This window comes from Sus scrofa, chromosome 13 (genome assembly GCF_000003025.6).
Source record: "Sus scrofa isolate TJ Tabasco breed Duroc chromosome 13, Sscrofa11.1, whole genome shotgun sequence".
NCBI lineage: Eukaryota > Metazoa > Chordata > Mammalia > Artiodactyla > Suidae > Sus > Sus scrofa.
The window spans coordinates 158311484-158327496 of record NC_010455.5 but is presented as its reverse complement, the minus strand read 5'-3'; the positions used below and the strand labels follow the sequence as shown (position 1 = coordinate 158327496).

Sequence of the window (16013 nt, the reverse complement as noted above, 5' to 3'; positions counted from 1 at the left end):
GAAGCAAGTAAGTTCACATTGCTTTTTGCTTAGTCTTAGAAGGCAAAATTCCTTGCAACTTTTACAACAGCACTGACCCCGAAACTCAGATATCATCACCTATTCCGCCCCACCCCCGTCAGAGAGTGTCTTACATAAATTAGCATATGCGGTTAGAGCGAGGGAAGAGTATGTAGGGTACGCTCAAATAGTTTAGTTCCAAAAAGGCTTCTGGAATCTTTAATCAGCCATGATTTCCCAGCCTTTACCCTTTACACACTCATAACTCGTAAACGCTGTGTAACTCCTTGCTTACAAACTGATTCCATTCCCATTTCCAGCACAGGGCTTGGCGAAAGCGTAGGCGCCCAACAATGAATGAATGAGTTTGTAAAAGGAAGGCAGGAAAAGGGTTGGTTTTTTTGAGATAGGACTAGGAAAACTACAATGGCCACAAAACAAAAAAACACTCAGACTTGGACAAATGCCCACTTTCAATCCGCTCTCAAAAGGAGTACAGGACACCAAGTTACGCCCCGCCCACGGGCGAGCGAAGGAAAACGCTAGCGCTCTGGAAAACCGGAAGTGCCTGGTCACGCCCCGCGCATGCGCGCTTCCGTTGCGCTCTCACTTCCTACACTGGGTCATCCAGTGAGAAAGCAGACCCAGGGCCTTGCAGGCCTGGACGTGGTCAGTCCCAGGGGGCCCCCAGCCGTCGCGCATGCGTTCTGGGTTGGCTTGCTCGCTCTGAGGCGGAGCGAACGCACAGTTTTCTTCTTGTACCCGCCCCCTCTGCTTTCCCCACCTGCCACGTACTGGGCCCGAGGTCTCGCTAGGCTTGGTGGGTCTGTGCGATTGGCCGGGGCCAGCGCAAGCCTGCCAGCGAGGTGCGGCGGGCCGGAGGGCAACCGAGTGGGCCGTGACTGCAGCTTTCTCCCAGCGCCCCAGAGCCTGGCAGTGGCAGCCTCGCACGAGTTGAATCAGCGGAGACCTGCGGAGGGGTGGCGGCGGCCTCGGCAAACCGGTATGGCCGCTGGAGGCGGGGGCGCGGCCGACTTCTCGGGCTAGGCGGCCCGGGAGACTTAGAAACGCCGAGACGGCTTCTTTCTAACCGGCGGGTGCGGGGCAGGTGGGGTTGGAGGGGCGGTGGGAAGGGGCTGGAGCCAGGAAGAGGGAGGCCGGGCGGGGCCTCGCGTGGGGGAGGGGAGGCCACAGAGGGGGAGGGGAAGGGCAAGGGCTCTCGGCAGCAACTGAGGCAGCGAAGCGGGCCTCGGCGGGAGGGATTCTCCGGGGGGGTTGTTTGGGGCAGCAAGTGCTCTTGCACCCATTCTGCCCGGGTCCAAGGGGTCGGGCTGACCGAGGGGGAGGAGAGGGACTTTGGGAGGCCTGGCGCGGTCCAGCGCCTAACTTTCTAGGGGGCTTGTAAGGGTGAGAAGGTGGAGGATGGCACCTTCGGAAGTAAGTTGATTGGCTTACATAGGAGAAACCTTGTTCCTTGGCTATGTCAGTGTTTAATCAAGCGCCGTCTGGAGGCCCAACCTAGTTTGATAGTGGTGATGACAACTAACTTTTAAGAGTTTAGTTTTCAAGGCAGTATGAAAGTACTTTAGATGCATGGTCTCATTGAATCATCACAAAGATTCTTTCAAATTTAGATATTATTTCTGTTTTGCATATGGTGGAAATGAGGCTTGGTGAAGTATTTGCTTAAGGTCACATAGCTAGTAGTGGGAATCTTTATCATTTTACTACACTGCCTCGAGTCGGGCAGGATTTGAGGCTTCTTGAATTATTTGGAATACTCAAGGGTTGATTTTGCTTAGGATTTCTTAAAGGCAGTTGTTATCCTCTGGAGGTGCCTATGCAGGCTTCTCTGAATTTTTGCAAGGCCCTAACCACAAGGGGAGTGGAGCTGGAGGTTTGGCCATGAACCTAGATGCTGGTTCAAGAGGCAGGCAGGCTTTTTATGTGTGTCTTTGGATATGTCACTTTATTCTCCAGTTCTGAGAACAGTGTTTCTGTTGGAAGATTTCATAAGTTTGTGGCTGTGTCATTTCTGGTTTTCAGAGGGAGGGAGGCAAGGACAAGATGGGAGAAGAAGAGCTGTAAGGATCTCACCAGCAGTTCATAGTAGTCCATACCCATCCATACTTTGTGATTGAAGTTAGAGAAAAAGAGGACCTGAGTCTAGTGTTACATTAAAAAAAAATGTGGGGACGGGATTTTCTCTGGAAGGGAAAATTTTGTGGTACTTTTATTTTTGTGATGCTTGAGTGCATGCTTTATGGAGACTGCAGCACAAACTGGGTGAAACCTTAGAGAAGGCCCAGTTCCTGGCCACAGGTAGTTTACAGACTTTAGGAAACATCAACCATTAAGTGAATTTGCAGACATGGCAAATGCAAAGTAAAAGAGACTCATATTCAGATCCGTTGGAACCGAGCAACAGTCTCCTCACAATCAAAAGGGTTATGTCAGTTATTTTCGATGTTGGAAATTTCTTTTAATTAGGGGTATGTCGTAAAGAGGCACTTCTAGCTATGTAAAGAAGGTACATTGTAAAGGTTTGGCTTAGGAACTGACCTGGTAGTATAGCTTTTTTTCTCTCAGTCGTTTAGCGGAACTTCATTATTTGTCATTCATCTTTTGTTTAGGGAACAAAAACAAGTCTTTAAATATTTACTGTATGTATGTCAGGCACTATTCTAGATGCTGCTTAGAGTAGGTAGTACTGTCCTGCTAAAGCTAAGCCCTGGTCCTTAGCTGCATTATTGCCTGTTTACACATCTTATAGGTAAGAGAAGGTAATGTACATTGATTTGTGAAGTTCTTTATTATTCTCAGGCTGCAAGACAAGGTGATAACAAACAAATTATCATCTTGTTGAAGTAATTATACTTCAGAGTTTGGCACATAGAAGGTATTCAGTAAGTGTTTCCTGAATGAAAAGGGCTGGTTTGGCTAACAGGGCGAGATGTATGGAGGTTTCAGACTCTTTATGAGAAGTCAATTGTCAGAATTTGCAGATAAAAAACTAACTATTCTTATTTTATAGTAAGACAAACATAGCATCCAGATCGTGGAACACAATCCACTCTGTTCTGAACTGACCTTAGAGTGTTAGATTCAGTGTTTAATGCCCCGTTTTAACATGGGGCATTAAAGATTCATTCCCAGAATTAATTTGTTCAAAGGATGGCAAGGGGGTCAGGAGACATTTTAAAAGAAAAATTAAGGAGTTCTTGGCTGTGCCGCACTTGGTTAAGAATCTGACTGTGGTAACTTGGGTTGCTGTGGCGGCACAGGTTTGATCCCTGGCCCAGCCGGGTGGGTTGAAGGATCTGGCATTACCACAGCTGTGGTGTAGGTTGCAGCTGTGGCTCAGATTCAGTACCTGGCCCAGGCATGTCCCTATTCTGTGGGTGTGGCCATAAAATTAAAAAATTAAAAGAAAAAAAGGAAAAATTAAACTATGTTTAAGGAGTAGTTAATGGAAGGACATAGGGCATTTATATGAAGACTATTAGAGCATTTATGTGTACTATTGTTTAAATAAATTAGGATTGGTGAAAGCTTTCTTCAGGTGTTGATGTATTGGGGGCCAAGTGGAGTTTTTTCGCATACATACACAAAGGAGTAAATGTAGAGAATAATGAAAACTAAAAATGATGTAAATGAAATAACAAATTTGAGAGGAGAAAACAGAAAGCCGCCAGTAGAAAAGTGTGGTGTTGAAACTAGAATGTGGACAATAGGAGATGGTAGGGTACTTTAAATAGTCTGAGAGAGCATTTGCTTGGGGCAGGAGGAGGAAGGAGTTGATGCTAGGGAAATGCTCAGTGGTTACACATAATGTGTTCAAGAACATCTTGATTTTGGACGGAAGAGATAGACCTTGAGAAGAAGACACACTAACATTAATTAAGCATATGTATATTCTCTTATTATTATATGATAATGGCGTAAATTACTAGAGACCTCAGGCATTATTTTGAGTTTAGGGCTACAAAGTCATTATAGGAGAAGCACCCTGAATAACCTAAAATAAGACCAAAGTAAAACTCAAGAAGAGAAAATTCTATAGTAAGTTAGTATTTAGTTCTCTGGCACTGTCTTACTCTTGAAGTGGGCAGTCTAATTACATACACTCAGGTCTGGGAATAAGTGTGTTACAGAAGGCATAGAGACAGTAGTGGACAGTCTTGTTTAAAATCTCAGGAGGCTATCACTCACTTGTTCTTTGTCCTCAAGTTCCCCAAAGAGAAAAGTTGGGGAAAATGAGGTCTTCCTTAGTTTAGTGAGAAAATTTTGAGGCAGTTTCAATTTACACACTCTTTTCTTTTCAGGGGTAGCTTTTAGTATATATAGGCTGAGTTTGGAGGCCAGTATTTATTAATCCATATAGCGACTGTTGCATGATTAACATGTGCTAGGCACTGTTCTAGTCTCTGGAAATACAGTGAACAAAAGCATCTATTTCCCTACTTCCTAGTGGAAAAGACAATTAAAAATTAATAAAATTTCAATGTCTTCTAGTGATAAGTGCTTTGTAGAAACATGAAGCACGGTAAGAAATTGGTGGTAAAGCCATTTTAAGTTATAGTCATGGAAAAACCTCTGAGAAATTAACAGATCAGGGACTTGAATCATGTGAGGGGGGGGTGAAAAGGGCTTAAGATAAAGGGAGTAGCAAGTGCCAAGCCTAGAGTTGAGAAGGAGATTGTAAAATATGAGTGTAGCAGGGTAGCCAGGGAGAGAGGTGGGAAACGAGGTTAAATACTTGGCCAGGGGCCAGAGGTCCGATCAGGACCTTGCAGTTCTGGCTTTTACCAAGAGAGAGATGGTTATCTATTGAAAGACTTTGAAGTAGTGATATTAGATTTTATTTAATAGGATAAAACTCCAGTGTGTTGAGAATAGGTTAAACGCAGACAGACAAACGTAAAAAGCAGCCAGGCCAGTTAGGAGTCGTTTTCAGTAATCTAGGCAAGAGATGATGGATGATGGCTTGGATTAAGTTGATAGAGGCGAAGATACTAAAATGATTGGATTCTAGAGATATTTTAAGGGTTGTGGCAACTAGATTTATTGGCAATTTGGTGAATGTAAGGTGCGAGAGGAGAAAAAGGAAACTAAGAGGAACTAAGATTTTTTTATCTTGAATAATTTAGAAGAAAAGAATTGTCACTAACTGAGAGAAGACTATAGGAGAAGATTTTTGAGGGGAAAATCTGGAGTTTTTGTTCTAGAACTGTTAAGTAAGAAATCCAAATCAGATAAGTAGTTAAATATGTGGGTAAAATAATAACAGAAAAAATAATAAAGCTTATTTCCTTAGGCATATAATAAAATAGTTACCTGTAGACAATTTTAACGTGAATAGGGTAACACTGGAACAGGGACTCTCCTTTGAAGGCCAGAATTTCTTAGATTCTAATAGTAGATTTTCTTTAAACTTTTAAAATATATTTTATAGCTAATTAGCAAAACTATTTTATCAGTCTTTCTCTAGAGTTAAGACATATAGAACATCCTGGAGTCTACCATGAATGGACAGTTGGATCTGAGTGGGAAGCTAATCATCAAAGCTCAACTTGGGGAGGATATTCGACGAATTCCCATTCATAATGAAGATATTACTTATGATGAATTAGTGCTAATGATGCAAAGAGTCTTCAGAGGAAAACTTCTGAGTAATGATGAAGTTACAATAAAATATAAAGATGAAGGTAAGAGTGTTTCCAAAGTTAGTTTTTAAAAGCCTAAGTATTATATGTGTTCTTTTGCCCATTTTTTTCATTGTACTCAATAAAAATTATGTTCCCTTCCATGGTAATTGAATACCATTTTATTTAATGAGATGTTCATGTAGTTATAATTTTTTAAAAAAAAATTAGAGTTGATTTACAATGTGTGGCACTTTCTGCTGTACTATAATTTTTCTCATGTTAAAAATAAGTGATTTATTACTAGAAGGGGGTTTTAAGTGATAGGACACTTCCACATATGTTTTTAAAAGGCATTTTTTTTTTCTCTTCTACTTGTGCAGTTCTGCCTGCCTTTTTGCTTTTAAAACCAAACTTTCACTCATTTCCCAAAGTGAAAGGGAAATTAGTAGGTTTTGAATGAGGAAGAATTTTTTTTTTTTTTTTTTTTTTTTTGTCTTTTGTCTTTTGTCCTTTTTAGTGCCGCACCTGCTAGGGATCTAATGGGAGCTGTAGCCGCACAGCAACGAGGGATCCAGGCCGTTTCTGTGACCTATGCCCAGCTCACGGCAGTGCCAGATCCTTAACCCACTGAGCAAGGCCAGGGATCGAACCTGAAGCCTTATGGTTCCTAGTCAGATTCGTTTCCACTATGCCAGGACGGGAACTCCTGAATGAGAAAGAGTTTGATGGTCAGCTAAGTATGGGAAATCTAGTTTAACAAAAAAGCATATTTCTTTATTGCAGGAATTTTCAGAGCATGTAACATGCTGATGTATGCTGTCAGTTTATGCAGTATTCCCTGGCGCATTTGACCACAAAACTGTTTTTATGGAGATGGATTTTACATGACATGTGTTTCTTCAAACACTTGTGGAACTATAGTAGTGGACTGTCTTTATTTCTTTTTCTTTAGACCTGTCTTCTTTGTTAACATCTCTACTGAAATTGTGCTTTAGGTGTTCACCAGTGTCTTTCTTACTCCTGAATATATTTCCAGTTATTTCACTTGATCTCAATAATAGGCACTGCTATCCACACCATCCTTTTTTAAAATACTCTTATACTGTAACATCTCTGACACTGTGCCGTCTCAGTTTTCTTTTTATCACTAATATCTTTTCTGCCTCTGTGTGTGTTGACTTGAAGTAATGCCAGCTGTTATAACAGAAATCTTAAAATCTCAGTTCCTTAACACTCAAGAAATCATTCAGGCAATTAGGTTGACAAAATCTGGTATCTTCAACATGTGCCTTACAAGCTCACCTTGAGCATTGACATCCAGCAAGCAGCTGTATGGAGACAGTGTAGAGGATCATGTGGAAGATTGTACTCTCTAGGCCCTGAGGTGGTATATGTCAATTCCCTCATATCACATTGGCCTGGTTGGACAGCCACTTTTCCAACAATTTACACTATGAAAGGGGAGTATAAATCATTGATGATCAGCTAAGCTGATTATTTAGCCACAGGTGTAACTTGTTTTTCTTTTTTGTAACATATGATGTAGTGGTACCCCAAACCCATGTTAAGGAACAAAAAAGGAGAGCAGTTTTCTTCCCTAACAATACCATCTACTTACAGTACATTGACTTTAACTTGTGTGATTTTCTTTTTTTTTTTTGGTCTTTTCTGGGGCTGCACTCGTGGCATATGGAGGTTCCCAGGCTAGGGGTCTGATTGGAGCTGTAGCCACTGGCCTACGCCATAGCACAGCAACGCCAGATCCCAGCTGAGTCTGTGACCTACACCACAGCTCACGGCAACACCGGATCCTTAACCCACTGAGCAAGGCCAGGGATCGAACCCGCAACCCCATGGTTCCTAGTCAGATTGTTAACCACCTAGCCGCGATGGGAACTCCACTTGTGTGACTTTCAATTGCATGCCTAAGTTTGATCAATTTGTTCTTTTTTTTTTTGAGGTCACAACTCAAGTTTTTATGGTTTTTGTTTTATGTTTTATTTGAGATGATTTGCTCTTAACTGGGCATATTTTAAACTGCCCTCACTGTTTTACTGGCTTTTTCTTAACTTTGTTATTTATTTATTTATTTATTTATTTTTGGTCTTTTGTCTCTTTTTAGGGCCGCACCTGTGGCATATGGAGCTTTCCAGGCTAGGGGTCTAATCGGAGCTACAGCTGCTAGCCTATACCACAGCCATAGCCACGCCAGATCAGAGCCATGTCTGCGACCTACACCACAGTTCATGGCAATGTCAGATCCTTCACCCACTGAGCAAGGCCAGGGATCGAACCTGCAACCTCATGGTTCCTGGTTGGATTCATTTCTGCTGCGCCACCACGGGAACTCCTCTTATTTTTGTTTAGCAAAGGGTCAGCACATTTTTTCTTTAAAGAATCAGATAGTAAATATTTTAGTATTGTAGGTCACACAAGGCTTCTATCTCATTTTTTCTAGACTCTTTAAAAAGTATAAAAACCATTTTTAGTCTGAAGTCCTATAAACAAGGATATGACCATTGGTTGCAGTTTATGATCCCCTAGCTTAGGGTGTCCTCATTGTTGAAATTTTGTCTTCACCTCTAGTTACTGCATTGGATTTGTTTTTAATCGTGTATTTGAGTGTTTTGAGTTGTATGCATTTGTGTTCCATAGGCTTTTGAGCACTGTATTAGAGGGCTGGCTTAGGTAAAAATTTCCTGCCATTGGAGTTACTCTGTTCCATTGTGGAATTCAATAAAGAAAAAGGCAGTTATAGAAAGTTTCCTTCTTCTAAAAAATATGTCTATGAATAGAATCCCTGAAGTTGAGCATTAGATACATTTGTTTTAAGAAATGGGTCTGGTTATAAACAGCTGAAAACAATAACAAAATCCTTAGTCACGCCTTTTATTGCCATCTTTGTCCAAAATAAGTGTGCCTAATCAGTGTTAGAATTGGTGTAGCAGAGCATTGCTGGGGCGGCCTCTCAGCTTCTTCAGGACAACCCTCCTCTGCCCCCAGCTGTGTCTGTGAAGATACCTTGCAGAGGCCCCTGACCACAGCTCCTTGCTCTGGCTGCTTTTCTCTTCTTTCTCTCTCTAGCAGTTTTTTTCCCTAGCACTTTGAAAGCGTTTGAACAGGGAGTTGATATGTTAATTACAGTACTCTTTATCCTTGGGATCAGGGGATTTCTGAATCTTGTATATATGAATACTTTTTCTGGGGAGAATTGATAGTTTTCATCTTCGTGTCAAAATGATCAGGGACCTGAAAGACTCGGCTGCCTATCCATTTTAAGAACAATTCTGTAAAACTCTTTTTTGCAACCTTTTTAGTTACTGTTATATGTGGCTTCCCCTCCATTACTGTCAGTGTCATTTTACTGTCCTTAGAATTAAAGTTTGAACTTTGAGAATCATTATTTTAATTTCTAATATATATATTAAAAATTTTAGAATGGAAAAGATTTCAGTCTAAACTATAATCTGGTGACTAGTAAAAGATTACTTGATGTATTAATCTTAGCAATGTTTTGACTCTTTTTATGAGAATATGATAGATATCTTGCCATAAAAGTAATCAGAATTGATTTAGTATCTTTTTGAACAAATACATTTTTCCTACTTCCTTTAATGTTTAAGGTTTTTGTGGGAGATTCTAATTATACTATGTGATCTACATTTTGGATTTTAATTGAACATAGATCCTAGTTTACTGCTGATGCAAATCTGAGACTTTTTTTTTTAATTTCAGATGGAGATCTTATAACAATTTTTGATAGTTCTGACCTTTCCTTTGCAATTCAGTGTAGTAGGATACTGAAACTGACATTATTTGGTAAGTGGTAAACTTCCTGATTTATTGTTTTATTCATTGTATTTTTATTAAAAACTTTTTATTTTTTTCCTTTTAAAGACTCAGAATTAAGTGATAACTTTTTCAGCTTTATCAGAATTTTTGAATTATTAAGGTTTATATTCTATTTCTTTGAAGATTAATAGGAAATAGGCATATTTTAAATTCTTTATCTGCTGTTACCGTAAATAGTAATATATACAACTTGTATAAATATTTCCAAGATTGAAAATAATTGCAAGGTTAAAACTGCCTTTATTAAGTTTAGTTCTCTAAGAATGTGTAATTATCTTTTATAACATAGTATGATTTTACTTATTCTCAGGGTTTAACATATAGGCCTGATACTTTTCAGACATTGTTTTTCAAGGAATACTTAAGATGAGAGATCTGATTTAAAAATATATAAGACTAATTTTAATCTTTTAGGTTTTATTTTCTTGTAGATTATAACAGATTTGCAAGGCAGACCTCTTAAGACATAAGATAGAAATGATTGTAGAGTTAATTAAAGCGGCAGTATTATTATGTGAAAAATAAAATGTGGGCTTTTCCTGGATGTTTTGGTTAGCATTTAAAAAAAAATTAATGTGGCACTGAACCTTACAGTTCCATGAAATATGATCATGGCCAGTTGATTTAATTTGTATTTATTTCATTTCCATCTAGGAAGGGTGAATATGAGACATTTAAAAATGCTAATAACAAACTGTTAAAAAATTTTTAAAATTAAAAGTATTTTCTTACAGTATTGAATCTAAAATACTTAAGCACTGTTAGATAAACTGAAAAACCTTCATTCCAGAAACAGGACATGTTAGAAAAACATTTCAGGTATACTTTGTGAATTACATACCTCAGCCTGCTCAGGAGAGTAAGGAAAATATTAGGGACCAAAGTATAGTAGGAATTAAAAACCAGGGCCTGAAATAGTGAAAGCTGAAACTTGGGATGTTTTTGGTGGTGATGGTGAAGGACTACATAATCTAAGGACTTGTCCTTTGGTATCTATATGATCTAGACCTTGGATCCTAGATTCCCTGTGGCTATACTTTCAAAAGAGTATTATGGAAGAAAAATCTTCACTGATAGAGGAAAAATCAAGAATTGACAAAGGAAACTGTCATATACCCTGGACTGTTTGTGAAGGCTCTCTTGAGGATTCAGAACCATGGTCCTTAAACTTTCTTCACAGTTTGCAAACTCCCAAGCTCAGATACCACCACAAAGAACTGCAGGAATATAGGCAAAAATCTCTTTGGAGGGATATATGTTCTCAGTCCAAGTCACATAGACTTCTCAGAGATAAAATCCTGTTGGTGAACTTAAAGCTCGAAACTGTGAGACATGTGAAACACCCATGTAAGCAAGAAACTATGGAAACAACTAATAGAGATTTCCAAAAACTTCAGTTAATAGAAATAATAAAATATGTGTTAAAAGTTATAAGAAGAGATAATATAAGAAGGCACTATGAAAAAGGAATAAGACAGGTTTAAAAAAACATGAAGTAGATAAACAAGGACCTACTGTGTAGCATAGGGAACTATATTCAGCATCTTATAATAACTTGTAATGGAAAAGAATCTGAAAAAGAATACACAGACACACACGTATAACTGAATCACTTTGCTGTACACCTGTAACATGACATTGTAAATCAACTACATGTCAGTAAAAAAAAAAACAAAAAAATCCCCCCCCAAAGAACTTAGTAAATTTTGGAAATGAAAAATACAATCATTAAAATTAACTGCTAAGTAGAGAGGAAGAACTGCTGAAAAGGGCGTTAGTAAACTGGAAGGTAGTCTAAAGGAATTATACAATAGAGCACAAAAGCGGAGATGGAGAATAATAGAATTTGAGGAAGTCCAGCCTATTTTCATTAAGACTTTAAGGAAGGCAAGAATAGGGAAGTGGAAATAAATGAGGCAGTAATGGCTAAAGAAATTTTTAGAATTTGTAAAAGATATAAACCCTCAGTTTGAGGAGGCACAATGAGTCCTGGGCAGGATCAAAATCTTAATAGGATGAATTGTCATGAAGCTGGAGAATACATAAGACAGAGATAATCTTAAAAGTAGCCTAAGTAAATAAGACTGGTCACCTATATAACAAACTGTTAGTAGATTTCTTCATAATAATAATAGAAGCCAAAACACAATAGAAAAACATCCTCCACTGTTCAGGAAAAGGTGGGTAAAAAAGCAACAGACTGTGGTCTGTTAAGGAATAAAGGTAAATAAAAACATTATCAAACAAAGACAGAATTTATCACTCATGGAGCCTTGTTAAAAGATTTTTTTAAATGGTTCATCAACAAGAAGAAATTGAGGAGTTCTGATTGTGGCTCAGTGGGTTAAGAATCTGACTGGTATCCACACAGATGTGGGTTGGATCCCTGGCCTTGCTCATTGAGTTAAGGACCTGGCATGCCACAAGCTGAGGTGTAGGTCACAGATGTGGCTTGGATCTGGCATTGCTGTAGCTGTGCTATAGGCTGGCAGGTGCAGCTCTGATTTGACCCTTAGCCTGGTAACATCCATATGCTACAGGTGAGTCCAGGGCAGGATAAAAATCTTAATAGGATGTGTGTGTGTGAACACACTTTCTTATTAGAAAGAAAACACACTCACACACACACATGCCCCAAGAAGGAAATTGAATCTAGAATGTTGAAAGATGTAAGAATCTGTGAGCAGATAAATTGCTTTAACATGTATAAATTTAAACGAGCATTGGTTATTAAGAAATAATAGTTTTAGGAATATGGAAACAAGATGGGACAAAAATACTGAGCAATAATTATATGTAAGACAGCAGAGGATAATAGGAATTAAAATGTTTTAAAGAACTGGATTTTTGTGGAGAAGAATAGTAATTTTTAAAATTGAAGTGTGCATTTTTGTTTTTTTAGGGTATATCGAGGTTCCCAGGCTAGGGATCAAATTGGAGCTGTAGCCACCGGCCTACAGCACAGCCACGCAAGATCTTATGGCAACACTGGATCCTTAACCCCCTGAGCGAGGCCAGGAATCGAACCTGCATCCTCATGGATGCTAGTCAGATTCGTTAACCGCTGAGCCACTACAGGAACTCCCAAAGTGTGCATTTCTAAAATAAGAGTGACTATTGAAAGACTAGAAATAGCCCCTAAAGGGAAAAGAAGGAAACAAAGGGTACTTACTTGGTTCATTAGAGGTGAGGAAGGAGGAAAAGCAGAGAGAAGGCTTGATAAATAGAAAGCACAAACTACTAATCACAGTACACATAAAGAGACTAAACATAAAGTTAAAAGACAGACTCTTTTATTGGAGTTAAACAGAATCTTGTTACATGCTGATTACAACAGACATACCGAAAACCACAAAGCTAATATTCTGGTGATATTAACGGAATAGACTCTTAAGTGAAAACTTTATTAGTAATAGTCACTTCATCATGATAAAAAATAATTCTCTGGGAAGATAATTCTGAACACTTATGCCAGTAGCTTTAGATTTTTCCTCAAGAAGAAATTGACAGAAAAAGGAAAAATTCATAATCATAGGGGAGCATTTAATACTCTTCTTACTGAAACTGATAGATCCAGCAGCCTCAAAATTTAAACAAAACGGATAACAGGCTTGATCTTGTGCATCTAGTAATTAGGAAGGGATTCAGTTTTTCTTTAGTGCAGATGGACATTTATAAAAATTGACCATGTACTAGGTTTTCCAATGAGTCTCTAAGTATCCGAGAAGGAATAGCCTAGAAATTATTCTTAAGTCTCGTTAGAAACCGCTAGATTAAAAAGGTCACACAAACTCCCAATACTTTTGAAGATAAAAAAATGTTTTTATTTACTTATTTTAAAAAATTTTATATGGGTGTATGTGAATATATACATATGTGTATATGTATATGGTTTTTTGTTTGTTTTTGGTTTTGTCTATGGCATGTGGAAGTTTCCAGGCCAGGGATCAAATCTGAGCCACAGCAGTGACAATGCTGATGCTTAACTGTTAGGCCACCAGAACACCTCAAAAAATGCTTTAAAATAACATGTCAAAGAAGAAATCATAATGGGAATTAGAAATAATTAGTGATGACTTTTATATGACAGTTTTTAGAGTATGCCAAAGCCAAGTACAAAAAGGACAGGATAAGTTCAGATAACTTAGTAGGAAGAAATTAGCAGAAATTAACTAGAAGCTGGAGAATTGATAGGATTAGCAATTTTGAAAAGATATGATAAATCTCTATTAAGTTTATTTAAGAAAAGACAAGCAGTGTTAGGAATGAAAAGGGGTATAACTTCAAATGCATTGCTGTAAGGGAGCATGAACACTATGGAGAATGATGGAGTGTTAGTAAAAATATGTTAGGAATTTTCATAGGGTTAGGGCTTAACGTTAGGTGATTTGGATCAAGTTCAAGAAGGTGAGGCTTTACTCTAGATTGAATGGCGTCAGGAAATGGGGGGTAGTCCTATGATTGGGTGTTTTACTAAATCTTATCCAGCAGGTGCGGGGAGGGGGGAATGAATTGAGGCTAAAGCTGCAATTGGTACAAGTGGCAATCACCCATTAGCCAGTGTTATTTGGTCTTTTTTGTGGTTCTTTCAGTGTTCTTATTTTTTTCTGAGTTCTCACATGATTATGGCCTGGCTTTCTTTCTTGTCTTGATTTATCACAGTCCCAGAGTGATCTTTTCTCACTGATATTAAAAAAAATTTTTTTTAATGGAAATATAGTTGATATACTGTTGGTGTCCGTTGAAATTGTTCATGTTCAACAAGAGACCACCACTAACCTGTGAGTGCCAGGCCAGCTTCTGGCAACACTAAAGCCTGTCTTACAGCACTGGGCCAGTTCCCAGCTGTCAGGATCTGCTTTTCTTCTTTTCAGCTGTTAGAGAAAAATAGTAATTCCCAGTGAAAGCCAATAATTAATTGATACATATAGGAGATTATATTGAACTTCCTTGTGACTGTATAGGGAATATGTAAAATACTGGTGGATTGTCTTTTAAAAACTTATATTGGTGGTTTGATGTTTGAAACATTTTACAAAGAATCTCACAGAACCTTTATTTTCAAATAGATTTCCTTTTCTAATTTGGTGTCTTTGGAAATTTGTGTATATGTATATTAACAATGCATAAAAATTTTTAGTTTAATTTTTGAATTCCTATCTTGAGGTTTGCCTTCAGAGCCTTGTGTCACTTTTTTTTTTTTTTTTTTTTTTTTTAAATTAATAATCTCAGTGGTGACAGTCTGTTGCTGGATGGAGGGTTTTTTTTTTAAGTCAGCCGAAAGTCATTTGGACAAAATGGATAGTCAAATGAGGTAATACTGCCTTCATTTAAAAAATAACACCAGTGATTATTGAATAATCTCTGACTTTTTGTGGCTTACGTGCTGCTTTTGAAGTAACTACTTAGAAGGACAGTGGTGATATAGATTCATGAGTTCTTCATTTTCTTAATAGGTTACTTTTTAGGTCAGTTATTTTACGTAGCTAATTTTTCCTTTTTTTAAGGTCAGAAGTAGGCAAGAAGAATAACAGACCTACAGTTATATTACACCTTTAATAAGGTATTTATTGTATTATTTCAAGGATGTAAAAGAATTGTGTGAAATAAAATGAGCTTTTAAAGGTACATAATTTCTATTAAAATATATTAAAGCTTTCTGTAGTTTTTATTTCACTGTAGTTGAATTCTTTTTTTTTTTTTTTTTTTTTTTTTTTGGTCTTTTTAAGGTCAAACTCATGGCATATGGAAGTTCCCAGGCTAGGGGTTGAATTGGAGCTGTAGCTTCGGGCCTACACCACACTCACAGCAACATGGGATCTGAGCTGCATCTGCGACCTACATCATAGCTCACAGTAACACAGGATCCTTAACCCACTGAGCGAGGGCAGGGATCGAACCTATGTCCTCATGGATATTAGTTGAATTTGTTACTGCTGAGCCATGAAGGGAACTCCTTGAATTCCTCTCAAGCCTTTTTTTAAAAAAAAAAAAAAAACAAAAAACCATTATTGGTCATAAGCTATAGATCTGGCATTTATTAAGATGGGTGAATATTATTTCTGAAAATAAATATTTTATTTATTCCTTAAAAAGTTCTTCAAATGATATCAATAGGTATCTTGTTTGATTTTAACTTTTTAAAGAGGTTATTTTGAAGTTTTTTTTTTTCTCGCTGCATACTATTCTATTGATAAACCTATTAAAGAATATTTCCTGATTTTAAGAAAATGAATGCTTTATTTCAGTTAATGGTCAACCAAGACCCCTTGAATCAAGTCAAGTGAAATATCTACGTCGAGAACTGATAGAACTTCGAAATAAAGTGAATCGCTTGTTGGATAGCTTGGAACCACCTGGAGAACCAGGACCGTCCACCAACATTACTGAAAATGGTAGACCATGAGTCCATTTTATTCTGACTTATCCTTCCTTTTGCAGATCTCTCTCTTTCTTTTTTTAAAAACTCTTCTGGAGTAGGTTGGCACTTCCTTTGTCACCCATTGTCATTTT

At 38.1% G+C, this 16013-nt stretch overlaps 1 protein-coding gene across 4 annotated transcripts in view; it reads left to right on the top strand.

Moving 5' to 3' along the window:
* The window catches only part of TFG (TRK-fused gene), a 35813-nt gene continuing 20394 nt past the window's right edge, over positions 595-16013 (top strand). The window contains exons 1-4 of one of the 4 annotated variants that reach the window (XM_021070561.1): positions 595-1003; positions 5481-5708; positions 9384-9467; positions 15749-15895. In XM_021070561.1, coding sequence (XP_020926220.1) covers positions 5525-5708; positions 9384-9467; positions 15749-15895 — 415 coding nt within the window. In that variant the 5' untranslated portion in view covers positions 595-1003; positions 5481-5524. The remainder of the gene's footprint in view (positions 1004-5480; positions 5709-9383; positions 9468-15748; positions 15896-16013) is intronic. The other 3 variants (XM_021070563.1, XM_021070562.1, XM_021070564.1) reach the window with 3 other exon arrangements.